Source organism: Gastrolobium bilobum, unplaced genomic scaffold (genome assembly GCF_033153095.1).
Source record: "Gastrolobium bilobum isolate Gb01-03AN ecotype WA unplaced genomic scaffold, APGP_CSIRO_Gbil_v1 utg908, whole genome shotgun sequence".
NCBI lineage: Eukaryota > Viridiplantae > Streptophyta > Magnoliopsida > Fabales > Fabaceae > Gastrolobium > Gastrolobium bilobum.
In genome coordinates this window covers 227,378-246,482 of record NW_026897979.1, presented here as the reverse complement: position 1 = coordinate 246,482, position 19,105 = coordinate 227,378, and the positions used below count along the sequence as shown (strand labels likewise).

At 34.7% G+C, this 19,105-nt stretch overlaps 1 protein-coding gene across 1 annotated transcript; it reads right to left on the bottom strand.

Moving 5' to 3' along the window:
* Positions 1-12,271: 12,271 nt before the first annotated feature.
* Positions 12,272-14,302, bottom strand: LOC133311917 (molybdopterin synthase catalytic subunit). The gene is made up of 2 exons (XM_061513048.1): positions 14,167-14,302; positions 12,272-13,171 (listed from the first exon to the last, which is right to left on the bottom strand). Exon 2 carries the CDS (start codon positions 12,982-12,984, stop codon positions 12,412-12,414), a length of 573 nt encoding a protein of 190 aa, XP_061369032.1. The 5' UTR covers positions 12,985-13,171; positions 14,167-14,302; the 3' UTR covers positions 12,272-12,411.
* Between the last annotated feature and the right edge of the window lie 4,803 nt (positions 14,303-19,105).

The window sequence follows — 19,105 nt, the reverse complement described above, 5'->3', positions numbered from 1 at the left end:
TTATTAAAATGGTGAAAACTCAATTTCTTAAGACCATCAAAATTATTCGTTCAGACAATGGCGGTGAATTTCAGGCCACATCGCTCACATCCTTCTTGGCTGCTGAGGGTATCCTTCATCAAACTACGTGCTCATACACACCCCAACAAAATGGGCGTGCAGAAAGGAAACATAGACACGTATTAAATGTTGCTCGTGCTTTGCGATTTGAGGCTCATCTTCCACTGGATTTTTGGGGAGAGTGTATCTTGGCTGCTACACACCTAATCAACTTGACTCCTTCAAAGTTGCTTGCTGGTAAAACCCCACACGAACTATTGTTCAAGACTGTACCATCCTATGATCATGTTCGTACATTTGGTTGTCTTTGTTATGCCAACAGACAACCTCGTTCAACAGATAAATTTGCCTCACGTTCACGCAAATGTGTGTTTCTTGGATATCCAACTCATAAGAAAGGGTGGCGCCTTTATGATGTCAGTACCAATGAACTCTTTTATTTGAGGGATGTACTTTTTCACGAGGATGTTTTTCCATTTGCTGATGCCAATTCAGCTCCACCTGTATCCAGTGTGCCAGCTTTGCCTACATACATCCCTACTCTTCATGATGTCTCTTCTGGCCAAAATGTTGTTGAGAAACACACTGTGACTCCGCTTTCATCTCCACAGACATCTTCTTCTGGAGAATCCACTGATAGGGGGAGCACCACTGATAGGGGGAGCACATCAGTTCAAAATATGCCACTCCCTGCCACTGGCAGACCTCAACGGACACGTCAACCACCTGCATATTTACAAGATTTTGATTGCAACTCCATTTTTACACATATTACTCCATCTCAGGCTACTCCCTCGGTCACGTCCTCAGGTACTCTCTATCCCTTAGCTAATTATTTATCTTACTCCAAATTTTCCTCGCAGCATACCAAATTTCTAGGTGTTGTTTGTGCTACTGTTGAGCCTCGTGGCTTTAAGGAAACAATGTGTCATCCTCATTGGCAAAAGGCCATGAAAGAAGAAATTGATGCTCTTGAACTCAACAATACATGGGTTCTTACTACACTTCCACCAGGAAAACGAGCAATCCCCTGCAAATGGGTGTATCGTATCAAGCATAAGTCTGACGGCAGTATTGATCGCTACAAAGCAAGGCTAGTCATCGCTGGTAACAATCAAATTGCAGGAGAGGATTTCTTAGATACCTTTGCCCCTGTTGCAAAAATGGTTAGTGTGAGGACTTTTCTTGCTGTTGTTGTTGCTAAAGCATGGGAGATTCACCAACTTGATGTCCAAAATGCTTTCTTACACAGTGACCTCAATGAAGAAGTGTACATGCGCATTCCACAAGGATTCAATAAGGGACACTTTGGACAAGTTTGCAAGCTGCAAAAATCTTTATATGGTCTTCGGCAATCCCCACGAAACTGGTTTGCTAAGCTTCGTACTTCCCTTGAGTCTTTTGGCTTCACTCAATCCAAGGCAGATTATACACTATTTACCTACACTCATGGTAACACATTTACCGCAATCTTGGTTTACGTAGATGATATTCTTTTGGCTGGTAACAGTTCCACAATGTGTGCTCGCATCAAATCATATCTCAATACTTGCTTCCGAATAAAAGATCTCGGTAAACTTAAGTATTTTTTGGGCATCGAGTTCGCTCGAGGATCTGCTGGTCTATTTCTTAGCCAACGTAAATTTACACTTGACATTTTAAATGAGTGTGGCATGCTTGGTTGTAAGCCTGTAGACTCTTCTCTTGAACAAAATCATGGCCTTGCTTTGTCTTCCGATCCTGACTACGAAGATCCTTCTCGTTACAGGCGCCTTGTTGGCCGCTTGATTTATCTTACAATCACTCGACCTGAACTATCCTACACAGTTCATATTTTGTCCCAATTTATGCAGCAACCTAAGGTCCAACACTATGAGGCGATCATTCGAGTTCTTCGATACCTCAAAGCTAATCCGGGACAAGGTCTTTTACTAAAATCTGATTGTAATTTACAACTAAGTGCCTATTGTGATGCCGACTGGGCAAGCTGCCCTATCACTCGCCGTTCTATTACGGGTTACTTTGTAACCCTTGGCTCATCTCCTATCTCTTGGAAGACTCGCAAACAACATACTGTGTCCCGCTCATATGCCGAAGCAGAGTATCGATCCATGGCTGCCACGACATCTGAATTGTTATGGTTACGTGCCTTTTTGGCTTCACTTGGTGTTCATCATTCTCAACCTATGCTTCTTTATTGTGACAACAAAGCAGCTCTGCATATAGCATCTAACCCGGTTTTTCACGAACGTACCAAACACATTGAGTTGGATTGCCACTTCGTACGTGATCACCTTAAGACAAAGACAATCTCCACTGCTTACATCCGTTCCGACCAGCAGCCCACTGATATTCTTACAAAGGCCTTAGGGAAGAAGCAATTTTGTTATCTACTTGGCAAGTTGGGTATTAGTCACTTACATACTCCAACTTGAGGGGGAGTGTTAGGATAAGGTTATTATCTGCTTGTATTTGAATCTAGGTAGTTTTTATGTTGTAACAGTTTGCTATTTGAATCTAGGTAGTTTTTATGTTGTAACAGTTTGCTATTTAAGTGTGATCTTATCATATCACAATTGTACATGTTTAGCTCATCTTTCTGTTGTAACTCACTGTGTATTTAAACACAGCCTTGAATAATACAAAGTAACCGATTGCACTGTTACAGTTCTTTACCTATTACTACTTATAGATAACAAATAGACTCTCTTTTTTTCTCCCCTTACCATGGTGTTAAATCAAATTTCAATACACTTTGTTAGTTTTATTTTTGGTTACAAAATTACTTGTATTGTTGTTTTGCTAGTTTGAAGGAAAATACTTTGATGGTCAAAATTACAATCTATTTTTTAATCTAGTGGCTGTAATTGTTGAGATATATAGTCTCACATTAGTTGTATGTGCAACTAATGTGGCCTTTATAAGGCCTTGAGCACTCCCACCCTTTGAGCTAGCTTTTGGGGTGGTGTATCCCAAGGTTCTTTACATGGTATCAAAGTCTCACCGTCTCCCACTTTCTCTTGTGGAATTTCTTAGCACAGGTAGGCTGGGCCTGTTGCATTGTCCACTCTTCAAGCCCAATGGACTCTTGTGTGAGGGGGTGTATTGAGATATATAGTTCCACATTGGTTGTATGTGCAACTAATGTGGCCTTTGTAAGACCTTGAGCACTCCTACCCTTTAAGCTAGCTTTTGAGGTGGTGTATCACAAAGTTCTATACAGTAATACTTAGCTAGCTTGGTTGTAAAGAAACGCAATACCAAACCACCATGTTCTAAGCGAAGCGATCGTCATGTTTGCACACTATGACCTAAAGGCAATCATCTTTAAAATGGATGTGTGAATCACATATGAAACTCACCAATAATGTGAGTTGATATTCTTTCAAATGTAACCAACAAATTTGATTTAGTCCTCACCATAATCACTAAACATTATTGTTGCCAACCTTCCTTTTAATTAGTTAGATCATATTTTTCTTTTTTGTTGACTCTATTGAACTTAATTTAATAATAATAACCAGTTTTTGGGTATATGTTAACAACTTTTATTCTACTGGTATTTCAAATATACTTAAGGCCCATTTAGTATGTATGATAAGATAAAATTTGATAATTTATATAAGATTTGATAAAATTTTAATATTATATTGGCACAAAAAATATATTATTTTATGTTTGTGAGTATTCAGATTGATTTGGTCTGTGACTGACCTTTATGGATTGGATTGACTTAGTTGACAAATTAAATGGGTTTGTAAATTTTAGGTTGTCATCTACATCACAATAGCTTGCGGGCTATTTTTTTTTCTCTCTCTTATATACATTTTTTTCTCTTTTAAAATGTGAAATTAGCATAAATTGCTTTAAATTTTATTTTGATAAGAAGCATGTTAATATTAAAACTTAATTTCAACTCTAAATGTTATTTTCTATTCATACAAATACGATGCAATGTAACAAATCCAAAATGTTATTTACTATTAGGAAATATAATTATTTGTCATGTGTGTTTACATGATATTATCATGGTATCTAACAAACAATTAAGCTATTAAATAATAGTAAACAGGTATATAATGTGAAGAGCGGAATTTAATTGATGCGTTTTGGGGTTGAATCATGATCATTCAATGTTGCACGCTGCTATATAATCAACGGTAATAAAAAGGATTACAGTCAAAAGATGAAGAATAAATAATCTGGAAAAGAAATAGACGATGAATGCTTGGTTTTCGTAATGTACAAGTTTGGTGTAGCACCGAACACGTACGTATTTAGTAATGAATGAAACTAAGAAAGCTTTTCCTTTATGGTCAAAAGCAAGGTTTTCTTGATGTAATTGGTGCTTTAATGGGAAAAAAATTTCCGATGTTATTTTAGATAACTTTATCTAATGTTCATCGAAACGACGTCGTTTTAGGGTTAAAAAATTACAAAATAAGAGTGATAAAGACTATTATAACTCTAAAATAAATTAAAATTACAAAAATACCATAATTTTCGTTATGAACATTAGATAAAGTTATCTAAAGTAACATAAAAAAACAAACCCTTAATTTATTTGCGAACCACATTAACTAAACCTAATGACATCATGATCTCTTTAGGACAATACAATTCAGCATAATCTCTTTGAAGAAATGACCTTTGGTAGTCCACATAAATAGTACTGGCACTGAACTTGTAGCCATGTATTTGCATATGCCATATACTCTCTCCAACGCCAAGGAGATTAAAATCAATTCAAAACATTATATGGTTGATTTGGAACTCAGAAACCAATCAATTAACCATCCTTACCTAATAGAGGAACCAAGCTACCCCATTAATTGGGCCACTACATTATTAATATATCTTTTTGTAAAACCATAGTCCTGTCTCCACATTATGATCATTTTTTTTGATTAAATGGCAAGCAAAGTGGGGAATATTTTTAAACGGTTTGGTTATTGGTAATTACTATTCTCTTTCTTTCAAAATATATTGTTATTTAAGATAATTATATAAAGATTGATAAAAGTATTAAATAGCCTTCTTTACAGAAATTATATTAATTACATCTGACTAAACCATAAACTCTTAAAATATTATTTCTTATTTTTTTGATAAAAATAAATTAAAAATAATTGTCTTCTTAATTTTTGAAAAAGATAAATAAAATAAGAAAAACTCATTATTTAAATAATAAATATTTAGATGAAATAAAAAGAGTCTTGCTACAATACTTCTTATATATATACAAATATTTTGATGAGTTTCCATACATATTAATTATATTTGATTAGTGTGCATGTCCATTATTTATTGTAAAAATTAAATTTAATAATTATTTAATAACTTCTCTAATTAACAATAAAAAATATTAAAATATAATATCATTGTAACCCGACCCCGGCATTAACCTGTCGAGGTACTGGGTCAGTGGTAGGATCGGTTGACCCGGATATATATAAATATATAAAAATATAAAAATATGAACATATAAATTCAATTATATTATCCATATCTAAAATGAATTAAACAAGGTACACTAAATAAGCTCAAAAACATGAAGTATAAATAAATAAAAATGCACGTTATTATTATGTCAATTTAAATTACAACTCAGAATCTCCATAAACATACCTCTCAATGACATTGAACTCATATTTTTCAAATTCAACTACATTAAAATAACACATGTCACATTCTCTAATTTATTATTTCGCAAATTGCTTCAGTATTGGAAACTGAAATTTGAGGTCATTGTAGAAGAGTATACTAGCAAATAAAATTACAAAAAAAAAAATTAAAATGAGTTCTACATTTAAAAAAAAAAAGATAAAACAGTTTTGATTTTTTGATTTTTTTTTAAATGCATGACCCGACTGGGTCCCCGGGTCATAAGGTTTGACTAGATTTGGCCAATTTTGTCCGACTTTTGAATGAGTTTGATTGGATCGATGCATAACCGGTCCAATACTTGATCCGAACTGATTTGATGACTAATTCGCTGGATTCCAGATAGACCCGATCGGATTGGACCGGATTTTACAATAGTGTTTATGTAACTTTTTTTTATGGTGAACATCCTGCCGCAATCATAACATGGCACATGGACATTGATGCTTGGCCAAGGAAAAAGGTTCGATTCTTTTCCTTCGTGAAAAATATAGTAGCAAGGGACCATCGAACAAATGCCGCGACTTATATTTTATAATATAATCAAGAGATTGTTACTGATTGACTTATCCATTCAGAAACCCAGTTCGGGGAGCGGCTCATATCAGAACAAATGCCGCGACTTATAAGCTAAAGCTAAAAAAAAGAGCTTAAAAAAATAAGCTAAAAGCTGTTTGAAAATTACATAAAAGTTTTAGCTTAAAAATTACTTAAAAGCACATATTTCAAGAAAATTATCTCTTTCTATCTTTATCACTCTTTATTTTAAAAAAAAGCACACAATTCAAGAAAAACAGATAAGAGCTTAAAAAAAAGCTCCTCCTAGGAGCTTTTAATTTTCAGCTTTTTTCTTCATTATAAAAAAAGAGCTTTTCGTTATAAGAGCTTTTCCCAAAACCTGTTTGGCCTAGCTTATGCTTATAAGTAGCTTGTAGCTTAAAAAAAAGAGGATCCAAACAGGCACTTATTTACGTGGGTATATTTTTTTTTAAATGAATTTTTTTTCATTTAAATTTTTTAATTTTTAATTTTTAATTTTTTTTCAAATTTCAAAATTCAAAAAATTTTCTCATTTAATAAAGGATTATATTTATCCCATGTTACATTAGAAGTCAATTTCTTACACACGCAAAAGAGGAGTGAGTTTCACTTTTATTTTTCTCTCTCCTCCTATATGTGAGCTTCATTTGTACTTTTGTTTTTACTACATGAAGTAATTTTTTCTATAATATAAGAAAATTATTTCCCTTTAATAAAAATGTAGGTACAATAAATGTATCAAAAAATTTCTCCATATAAAGGGACTTCGACCACTATGTCACTGTTTCCAAAAAAATATTAGAATGTCACGTTGTCAGAAAATTTTGCCAAAACTATCATGGCATCAAATTAATAGGTAGTTTTAGCGGATATGGTTTGCCACGAGACACGTTCCTTGAGGCTATCAAAGTCATCGTCTAAATTTGCTATTATTGACAACGACTTTGATGGCCTATTATTTCATGACATATAATATAAAATTTTGAAAATCTTATTGTAAAATTTTGAAAGATTATAATTTTGGCTCGAGATTCAAATCATGCTTCTCTGCGTCTTATTTGACATATTTTATCTCTGTAAATACTGTTATTTAATTCTTATTCTTATTTTCACTTTCCAACATTAAAAAATAATCCTTCCAACGCGTAGATATCAAAAAGTTACGTGGAATAAAAAAAATTTAAATTCAAACACTTAAGTCAAAAGTTATTACTGAAAATAAGTTAACTTTTGACCAATATACTTGTTGCCACTGACACAAGGGCGGACCGAGGGGGGGCCCACCCCCAAATTTGAAGAAATTTTTTTAATATAAGTATAATACAAGAAATTTTTATTTTTCCTCTCCATTAATGTGAAGTACTTTTCTCCCACGTAGAATTTATAGAGCTTCTTTATATTCTCAGATCCTATATCTATTGAAACTCCTTTAACTCTGAATGCATTTTTTCTCCCTCAATGAAAGTTAACGAAATGAACAAAACAAAAAAAACAATAAGAAAGAGTGCAATTCAAATTCTTGTTGGGGCAGACCTGGTGGTAACAATTAACATATAGAATTAGTATTAAATTATGGGAAAGATCTGTCTATAAAATTTTTTTTTTTTTTAAATTACTCTAAGAGCCTGTTTGGATCCTCTTATTTTTAAGTTAGAAGCTACTTATGAGCTAAAGCTAGAAAAAAAGAGCTTAAAAAAAGTTAAAAGCTGTTTGGTAATTACAAAAAAAAAATAGTTTAAAAGTTACTTAAAAACACATATTTTAAGAAAATTATCTCTATATCTATCTTTATAACTCTTCATTAAAAAAAATACATAATTCAAGAAAAACAGATAAGAGCTTAAATTTTTTTCCTCCCAGGAACTTTTAGCTTTCGACATTTTTCCTCATTATAAAAAAAAGAGTTTTTCATTATAAGAACTTTTCTCAAAACATGTTTGGCCTAGTTTATATTTACAAGTAGCTTCTAGCTTAAAAAAGAGAGTATTCAAACAAGCACTAGTATTGAATTATTCGTAATTTGGCCTTCCATATATTATGTTTGAAGAGAGAACAAATGTTTAATTTTTAGCCCCCGGCAGAAAAAATTCTTGGGTCCGCCACTGGACCGACAACAAGTTTGTCCTAGTGTGTTATGTGACAGTTGAAACTCATTGTTATTGACAACAAATTTGACGCTAGTTTGGAAAAAAAAAATTCAACATCATGATATTGCAATAATTTTTTTTGGGAACCATGGCAGTGCTATCAAAGTCCCCATATTTAACGGAACAGTGACCATTTTGCCACTGTTGGCCAAAACAATTACCAGACTGCCACGCCAACAGTAAATTTTGCCAAAATGTCACGTGTCATATTTCGCTACACTGTGTAGCGAAATATGTGTGCAAATAATTCGCTACACAGTGTAGCGAAATATGCCACGTCAGAACCAAAAATGTCACGTGTCAAAATTATAGAAATTCGCTACCCTATGTAGCGAATTTCTTCAATTTGACACATGGCATTTTTGGTTCTGACGTGGCATATTTCGCTACACTGTGTAGCGAATTATTTGCACACATATTTCGCTACACAATGTAGCGAAATATGCCACGTGGCATTTTGGCAAAATTTATTGTTGACGTGACATTCTGGTAATTTTTTTAGTCAACAGTGGCACTTTGGTCACTGTTCCATATTTAACTATATGCATAAATTTGTATGTTTTATGCATCAAATATAATTTTTGTTATTCATCCCTTAAGCATAGTTTAAAGATTAAAAATATAATTTACTATTTACTTTACTCATTTAAAATAAACTAAATATATTTAAAAATTAAAATATAAATATTTATAATTTAATTGATTAATTTGTTTTCTTAATTATTTAACGTACATCAATAAGTACTTAACCAAACCCTAAACAATGCTATTATTATTCTTTATTTTTTAAATAATTCGTTTGTCCAATGCTATTATTTTTTAAAAAAAATGAAGAGATAAAGCGGAAGAATTTATAAAAAAATAAATAAATATTAAGTGATAATGGACAATGAAGGCGAAGAGCCAGACTTGCCTCCCTAGGAAAAAATCATTTTAAAATTGAGAACAATTATTACTAATCAATCTGTAAAAATGCCAAAAATAGGGGCCTAATTAATTTTATTTTGTCCTTAAAAAAAAAAAACTACCACTTTTCTCTCCTTCCCAAACTGTATACCAATTTGCCCTTGTTCTGACACTTATTTGAGTAAGTGAGTTATTCGAGTACAAGGTTCTTGTACTTGGAAGCTATGATATGACACTTTAAAAAACTTGATATGTCGTGTCCAACATATCCCGATACTTCCCGACACTCTGATACTCTTATACTTCAGCAGGTGTTGTAGATATTCAAAAAAGGTTCAAAAGTTGCGTTGCTTTTTTATTTTCAATTATTAGATTCGTTGGATTACGATTATCATTTTATTGTGTTTAATATAAATATCTAGAATATCTTATATTTCTTTGTAAAATTGATGGGTAATATAAGTTTAGCTTCATTTTTTTGTTAAATTATTGAATATTAAATATAATATATATTACGTAAAATTAAAAATATTATTTAATATCAAAACGTGTCCTAACGTGTCAAAATCTAATATTTTTTAGAATTAACGTATCATATCGTATCGTATCTCGTGTTCTGTGTCGGTGCAACATATCTTGGAAGCTCAATCAAATCATTATCCCAAAGCTTAATCAGGCCTTAATCCAAAACCAATGAAGATCATATTCGAATCACGACCTAAAGACAACATATATACTATGCAACGTCAAGCCATTTCCTCCATTCTATATTTTGAAGATGAGTTGAATATACCTATTGCTTGGCGAAAAGGTGTAATCCAATGCGTAGTTTTGTTTCCTATGACAAATTATCTCTAAAGTTGCATGCTTTTGCTAACAATGTTACACATGAAAAAAAAATCCCCACTTCATTTCATAAGATACAATAATGGTTTTTAGTAGGGTTGACAAAACGAGCCAACCCAGCCCAACCCGCATGCAACCCGAAAAAAACGAGTCGAGTTAAGGTTGATTTGAAAAAAAAACGAGCCAGAAAATCCAACCCAACCCGACCCGAGTCAGGTTAAGGTTGCTTCCTATTTATAGAGTTTCCTGAGAGTATTAGAATTCTGGGCCTTACAATCCAAGAGCCCAATTGCATTCTTGCATAGCTGTCCTGTGTTTAGGGCCTTTTAGGCGTACGGACCTTACCTAGGTCCATAACACTAACAAAATTAATCAACCCATGGCTGCATGTGGACTTGCTTATAAGCCAAAGGATTTAGTAGTGGACATTGATGCAACTAACACTCAGTCACTCACAATGAAACTCACAATGAATTGGCAGCAGCTGAGCGTATTCATTGCTTCTACAAACTCTACAAATTCACTGGAAGTATGTTCTAAACGATTAAAAAAAAAAAAAAACTCACTCCCCATTAAATTCTAATTAGCAAGGGCATGGGTAAAGATAATTTGTACGCAATTTTATCCTTTCATATATGCAAAGAAACTATTTCCATGTTACGAACCATGACCTTTCAAGCTCGTTCTCTCTAGTATAAACAATAAAGAGGTAAAATTATTTTTTCTAGTTGTAAGTTTGTTTTTTTATTTTATTTTTTTTTATAACATGGTTGTAAGATTTTTTAAATGTGACTAGCGCAGTGTGAAATGCATTAAGGGCCTGTTTGGTGTGATGTATAAGGCTTGATAGTATAAGCTTATACTATACGTTATGACATTTTCAGTTGTTTGGTGTGACCATCGTATAATATAAGCTTATACAGCATGACCCCTTTATACATCAAAATAATGTATAACTTAATCCGGCTTAGGAGTGGTGGATTAAGCCTGATAAGGGGTTGATGTATTAATATTGCTTACAAGTACAATTCCCAAGAACTAATATATTATTTCAATATTTATATAAAAAATAATATTTTTTAATATATTAATTTTTAAAATATTGGAGGATATTATCTTATACAATATCATACCAAACGCTGGATAGTATTAAAATTTAATCAGGTCTTATACTATCAGGTCTTATACTATCGGACCTTATTTTATACTATGCACCACACATGCCCTGAGTAATTGCTAAAGCTTGTGTCATTGTAGACGGATAGCCGAGCTTAGTCCGATGCACTATCAAGTCTATCCTACTGTAACTTTGTACTGCCCGTCTATGATTGCGGCTTCCGCTGTGTTTGCGGCAACATGTACACTTCAAAGGAGCCCTTTCTCTGTCCTTTCAGCAGTGTCCATGACAATGAAGTGAACTTGGTTTATGTTGCAGCTATTATGACACACTCATGGTTCACTCTCATTCTGCAGCTTGCTTCAGAAAGTAAGCTTGGGGAAGTTTACTGGAAATTCTGTAGCCCAGATCACAGTGCTGTTGCATTTCTTAGCCCAGCAAAAAATCTGTCAGCATAGACTTCATGAACATTTTCAAAACTACCCCATATAGAATAATTAGCTGTTAGGGTTAAGGTGTTGTTTGTCATGATCTATTAGCTGCTGTTTGTATATTCTTTTCTTTTCTTTTTTTGATTCAAATGGAAATTGAACATATAACCTAATACAAACCACTCAAATCACTCATCCACTAGACCAAACCTAATGGATTTGTATATTCTTTTCAAAGTGAGACGGAAGTTTTGAATGGCTATTGCTAGAAAGACTGCTCGAGGCCTCAAGCACAGTTGGAGACCATTGTGTCTATAGTAGAGTTTGAAGTGATGTTTTGAATGTGAAAATATGTGCATAATTAACACCTTGTGGAATTTGCTTTGACTTATGCGACATAATTTTTCAATCATTTGCACTCTAATTCAAGCTCGGAAGAGAATAACTAAGCTAAAATAATTTCACTGTCATTTCTACTCAGGTTCAAGGGCCAAAACGTTTTCAATTTGTATTGGGAAATAAGACAAATAACAAGATTGATGATATTATATCTCAAGAAAAGGGCAGGCTTATTCATTCAAAGATCAAATAGTTTTATTAACAGATTGAGAAAAGAGAATGGTGGAAAAGGGAGATTTTCTGAAAACTATTATTCAATTATCACAATCACCTCTTGTATCTTTGATCCCCAACATTTACATTAGTCTTGGTTACCTCCATCATCAACCCAAACCTTAGTCCCACAGCAGAGTTTTTTGTTGTGCTCCTTAATTTCTGTCTTTTTCCCACAGCAATCTAAATCCTTGTTACCAAGCTTGGACCTCCTCTCCAGGAACTCAGTGTTCTCCTTCCAAACCTCTCCATTTGAATAAACTTCTTTTTTCCAAATAGGAACTGTTGCTTTTATCTCATCTATTAAAAATCTACAAGCCTCTAGTGCATCAGCCCTGTGGATAGATGACACTGCGATGAAAACACTCGCTTCTCCAACAGGAACTGTGCCTAGACGATGAGCAACAGCAATGGAATGCAGATTCCAGGATGCTCTAGCAGATGAACAGACAGACTTCATACATCGTATTGCCATTGGAACATAAGCTTCATATCTCAACTCCAAGACTGCTTTTCCTTCAAAGGTATCACGTGTTGTGCCTGAAAATGTAGCAATAGCACCAGCTTGTGGGGCACTGACAAAATTCATATATTTAGCAACATCTATTGTATCCAGGTTTTCCAAGATTTCAACAAGATTTTTATCATCTTCAGCAGCCATTTTCTACAAGAAGTTCAAATAATATGCTGATGGAACAAAATTCCACTGTTATTAGAGCCTTTTCTTCCCTCAAAGATTAAAGTAGACAAGTGTATTGGTCCATCCTTCAAATTGATCACAGCCTCTCATAGTTGCGCAAGACACGATGAAGCTTGTGCAATAAGTTATAATGTCAACATCAAACGACCTATAAAATACAACAGAGCAAAATAAGGCAAAAGAGCAAAATAAGGCAAAAGGGCCAAGTCATAGCACAAATATGCTTAGGCCCTTCCATATTGGGAACGCAGCTTTCGGCTTAACTTGATGTTCAGCATTTCATGATTCATCAATTTGATAAGATTTCACTAAGTACTAGCATTTTATTAACAATTAAATAGAAGAATTCGTGAAGGTTTCACCAGACAATAATTCAAGTTACCTTTACTTCCACATATTATTTACTTCATATGATCTGAATTCTGAAATGAAAACAAGTTTCAGCCCAAAAAAATGTATTCTATTTCTGCATACATCCACGAATGGGAAGATCCACAACGAGTTTCATGGTTCACCACAGATTTTCAGACCAATTCACCCATTCAAACAGTTCAATCAATTTTTCTATTGCAGTAAAAAGAACATGTTTCACTCTTGTGATTTTTTTTTTATCATGACAGAAAAATAATGAATTAGGATAAATAGCAAACATATGCAGCTTGGTTTTTCTTTCTTATTGGTCCGCCATGCTGTTTGCTGATTTGAGTTTTCACTGCATGAATTTCATAGCATAAGAATCAAAACACAGTAACATGAGGCATACTCAGAAGAGAAAAATTTAAGAAAATAAAATAAAATAAAATAAAACCAAACTACCCAGATCGAAAAACAGCACCAAAAGGGAATATTTAATCGCTTAAGAATTATAATCTGGTCCTATATTGGTGGAATTTCGTTCTAATTTTAATAGGAAAAAAACACTCAAAGCACTGTTCAAATTCTAACCCCCAAAATCAGTATAGATTCAGGTACCCTAAATAATAATAAAAGTCGAATTTAACAGTGGTTGGAATTTCACACTACAATTCAACAAAGCAAGATCCGAATGAGCAACAACCTTAAATAAAGCAACCGTGAACAAACAAAAACCTCATAACATTCCTGACACATTAGCAATAGCAAAGCTTCAACAATCGACTGAACCTGATATAAAGTCTTTGCAGCGGCAACAGCAACTCAGCAAGAAAGAATGGTGGTCCAAAGTTCTAGGCAGGTTTCTGGTTTTGTTTGTCCTGCTTTGTTTCCCTGAAGTGAAGTTAGAAAACATTGCGTTAGAGATTGGATGAGGCTGTTGGACTAATGAGACCGGGTTAAAAATGAGTTAACTTAAATGGGTTAATAATATCAAACCCAGCTCGAATAATTTGTTAGAAATATATTGTATGTGTTCGTTTTTTCTGTAGTTACGACATAAAAGTTATCTGTAATATGCTCAATACGAAGTCATTTTGGGACGAAAATCATGGTGTTTTTGTAATTTAAATTTATTTCAGGGTTATAATAGTCTTTATATTTATAATTTTTTAAGATTTCAATACCAAAACGATATCATTTTAGAAATAAATGTAGATAAGTTATCTGCAGTAACGGCAGAAACATTTTTCCCATATTGTAATTAGGGTTTCCTTATTTTGTATTAGGTCTGATTATATTAGGTTTGAGCTTAGTCCATTAGTTTGTCTATATGTATTGTACATCCTTCATCAGTTTAAAATACACAGTATTATTTCAAACGTTCCTCTCTTCTCTCTCATTATTTAACATGGTATCAAGAGCCTAAGGAACTTTGAGAAAAAAAATTCCGGTGAACTCACTGTTCATCGTTTAAATTTTTTTCCGGAGCTGTCTCATTGTTAGTTTCCGGACGCTTTTCTCTCCGTATACAGCCGCCAGAACTTCTGTCTCGTCCAGCACCACCGTCCGGTGACCTTTTCCGGCGATCCACATACTGCCGTGCTCGTCTCCGCAACGCGGTACCAATGGCACCGGTCACGTCCCCAAACAAGGTCACACGCGCCCTCACGCGCGCGTCACATTTCGGCCACTCTCTTCACACCGGCGGCGCATGGAGGCTCCTCTCCGGCCGTGGCTGGTCGCGATCTTCTCGTCTCCTTGCGTAGGTTCTGGATCTGATCTTGTTTTGGTGTTTGGACCTCTTTTTGCGTTGACGCACAGATCCCTCTTCTTTTGGTTAGTTGTGTGATCTGACTTTCTGATTTTTTTTTCCTGATCTTGATTATGGACTCTCCTGTCTCCACTGTTTCTGGGACTCCGGCTGGACAAAAGTCAGAGTCTACTATTTTTTCAAATTATATCCTTGTTCTGTTGAGTGTGGATAAATTGGATGGGTCCAACTATGATACTTGGTCTTCAGATCTGCGACTTTGGTTGGATGGGCAGAATTATACATCCCATCTCAACACTAAGGCTGAATCTGTGGCGGACAATGAGCACACACGATGGAAGATGATTGATGCTCAGTTGTGTAGTCTCATTAAAGCTACTCTTTATCCGTCTATTAAGCAGATTTTTCGACCTGCTAATACTTGTGAAGCTATTTGGAGTCAGGCAAAAGCACTATACACCAATGATACCCAGAGACTCTATGGTGTGTGTCAGAAATTGATGACCTCGGGACTTCAATTGTCCTATGACCGAATGCTTGGGGAAAGCTCAGAGTCTACTTCATGATCTTAATGAACTTCTGCCTCTCATTGATGATGTTACTAAGGAACGGGAACAGCGTAATACACTTTTTATATTGTTCATTTTATATGGTTTTCCTGACCATTTATCTGCCAATCGGGATCAAATTTTGGGATTTGCTACAATTCCTACACTAGATTCTGTGATGTCTATCTTGCTTAGGATTCCATCCAAGCCCTCTACGTCACCAGCACCTCCTATGATGCATACACCTCCGGTGGATTCTGTTGACTCTTCTGCTCTTGCTGCTCAAGGTTATGATCGTGGACGTAAATTCTCTAAAGGAAAGCTATTATGCACTCATTGTCATCAGACCAATCATACTATTGGAAGCTTCATAGCAGGCCACCTCCACCTCCTCGGAATGCTCATATTGCTCAAGCCTTCTCTAGTACCTCTGCTCCAGGGTTACCTTCCGGTGTACAACCTCCAGCTGCTCTTCTTAACGAATTTGTGACTTGGTGGTCTGAGAAGCAAACATCAGGTCCTACTGCATCCATTGCTCCCACTGGTAATTCTTTTGCTGGAATCTCTCAGTTGCACTCTATAGGCCCTTTGGACTCTTGATTCTGGGGCTTCTGATCATATTTCTGGTAATAAGTCCTTATTCACTTCCCTTTGTACTACTGGTTCTTTTCCCACTATTACTATGGCCAATGGGTCTCTGGTCCAATCACGGGGGATTGACACGGTTCTTCTTTTACCTAATTTATCTCTGGATCATGTTCTCTATGTTCCAGATTCTCCTTTTAACTTTCTTTCTGTTAGTCGTTTGACAAAATCCATCGACTGTGTTGTTTTTTTTACTAAAACCTCTGTCATCTTTCAGGATCGGAGTTCGGGGAAGGAGATTACCAAAGGATGTGAGTCTCAGGGCCTCTATCAACTATTTCCCTCTTCTTCAGCCTGCTTCACTGTGGATTCTCCTCTTACTATACATGCTCGTCTGGGCCATCCTAGTCTTGCAAAGCTTCAGAAGATGGTTTCCACATTTATCGTCTCTTTCCAATTTAAATTGTGAGTCTTGTCAGTTTGGGAAACATACTCGTAGTACGTTCCCGAGTCGTCTTAGTCGTCAAGCTGTTTCTCCTTTTTCTGTGGTCCACTCTGATATTTGGGGACCAAGTCGTCATTCTTCTACTTTAGGATTTAAGTATTTTGTTACTTTTATTGATGATTATTCTAGATGTACTTGGTTATTTTTAATGAAAAATCGGTCTGAGTTGTTTTCTATTTTTCAGTTATTCTATAATGAAATAAAAACTCAATTTGGTATTCCTATTCGTACTTTTCGTAGTGATAATGCATGTGAGTACTTATCTCATCAATTTCAAAAATTATTTTCATCTCATGGCATTCTTCATCAAACCTCTTGCCCTCATACACCCCAACAAAATGGTATAGCTGAGCGCAAGAATCGCCATTTGGTTGAAACCACTCGTGCTTTGTTAATTGATGGCAATGTTCCGTACACATTCTGGGGTGATGCTATACTTACTGCATGTTGTCTCATTAATCGCATGCCATCATCTGTTCTACATCATAAGGTACCTCACTCTATTTTATTTCCCCATCCTAGGACTCAGCTTCCTCACTCCAAGAGCACGTCCAATGCCCGTAACCGATGACAATCTAACAAATACATGATCCCCTTTATAATAACCCTAATTATGACTTTTAAATTAGAGGGTTATAATGAGGACCTTATGGTCATAAACAGAATAAGGATGAAATTCTAAGAATTTTGATACCCATATTGACGGTATTATGCACAGATGAATTTTTATCTCTTAAATTTGACTGCTGACGCAGTAACAGTCAGTAGAATAGCTTCAAGTTAGCAAATTATAGTTAGAGAGCCAATCTAATGCTATAAACATCATGAATGAGGTTAGGATATGATTTGATGAAGATTGATACCCATATTGGGGTATTTTTGAAAAGTCACTTCTGTCGGATATTTTGTACTGCTGTAACCTGTAGCAGCAGTCGGTAGAATTTCGAAACGGAAAAAGATGCGAAAATGGAAAGAAAGACCAATATATGCCTAACAAGTCATAATTAGACCAAAAATGTTAAAGTTAAGAAGATTATGAAATCCGAGTACAGTTAAGAACACCGGTAAAGACTACAGTGCAATTAAACAACTTTTAGTGGATCTGTGATCTACTAATCAAATTTTTAAGTTATGATCATGATAATTAGACAAAATTAATGTTAAGTACTTAAAGTTAGAGTCTTGAGAGTTTCCGGATAAAAATTTGACGACGGATCAGTTAAAAATTACACCGGGTCTCACTAAAGGACGAATGCCACTAAGTGACATGGCACCCTTCATTAGGGCACCCTCCTCTCCTTCCCTTCCATTTCTGATCAGCCTCCTTCACCTTCTCTCTCTAACATTTTGAATTTTGAGTTTTCTCCTCATTCTCTCTAAGTTTTCTCCATTAAAACTCCACCAAATCACCAAACCTCATTCACCAAAGTTGTTCCTCTCATCATCCTCTTCAAGAACATCCTATTTTTATTTGGAAAAGCCAAATTTTCATGGTTCTTCTTCTCCATACAGCAGCGTTTTCATGGAGTTTCAAGTTATGTTGTTGGTTTTTGAGTTCTCCTTGAAGAACATCACCTTGATTCTTATTTCCCTACATTCTAGTATAAGTTTCTTGAGTTTTCTTCTTGAAAAATCCCACCTTTGTGTTGTATGCTTGAGTTCTAACCTTGGGTTTTCTTAAAGGTATGTTCTTTGTGGAAAGAAAGCATGCTTGCTTGAGAAAGATGGGAGCTTGAAGCATTGGTGCTCATTTGAAGATGTAAACATGAAACTTTGGAATAATGGTGACAAAAATCCCACCACCACCACCTAAACCATTTGACCATCATGCTTTATTGTGGGGTTGCTGTTTTGATTCTTGTAAAAATGGGTTCTTGATGTGGTAATGGGGGAAAAATCATAAGTGGAACCAATAAAAATTGTTAAAAATGTAATCTTTAAATTAAGAACACTAATCATGATTAATAATGGCTAAAATCTCTAATTAAAATAGCTCATCAAATCTTCCCCACAAAGTATATAAGGGTTTAGTTGTGTTAAAAATTAAGGAGATGATGAATTAGAGAATTAATTAAGGGTAGGAATTAATTAACAAAAGTAATTGAGGATTTAACTCTAAAATTGGACTAAAATAGGGTTTAGGTACACTAATTAAGTAATTAGTAAAATTTAAGTATCATGACATAATGGGACTAAGGATATTTCATAATGTGACTTAATAATAGAAAATCCAAGAATTAATGTGAATTAAGATTTATAATCAAAAGCAATTAAGGTTTGTTAAGTAAAAACATTTAAGGCTAAGTAACCAGTCTTTAG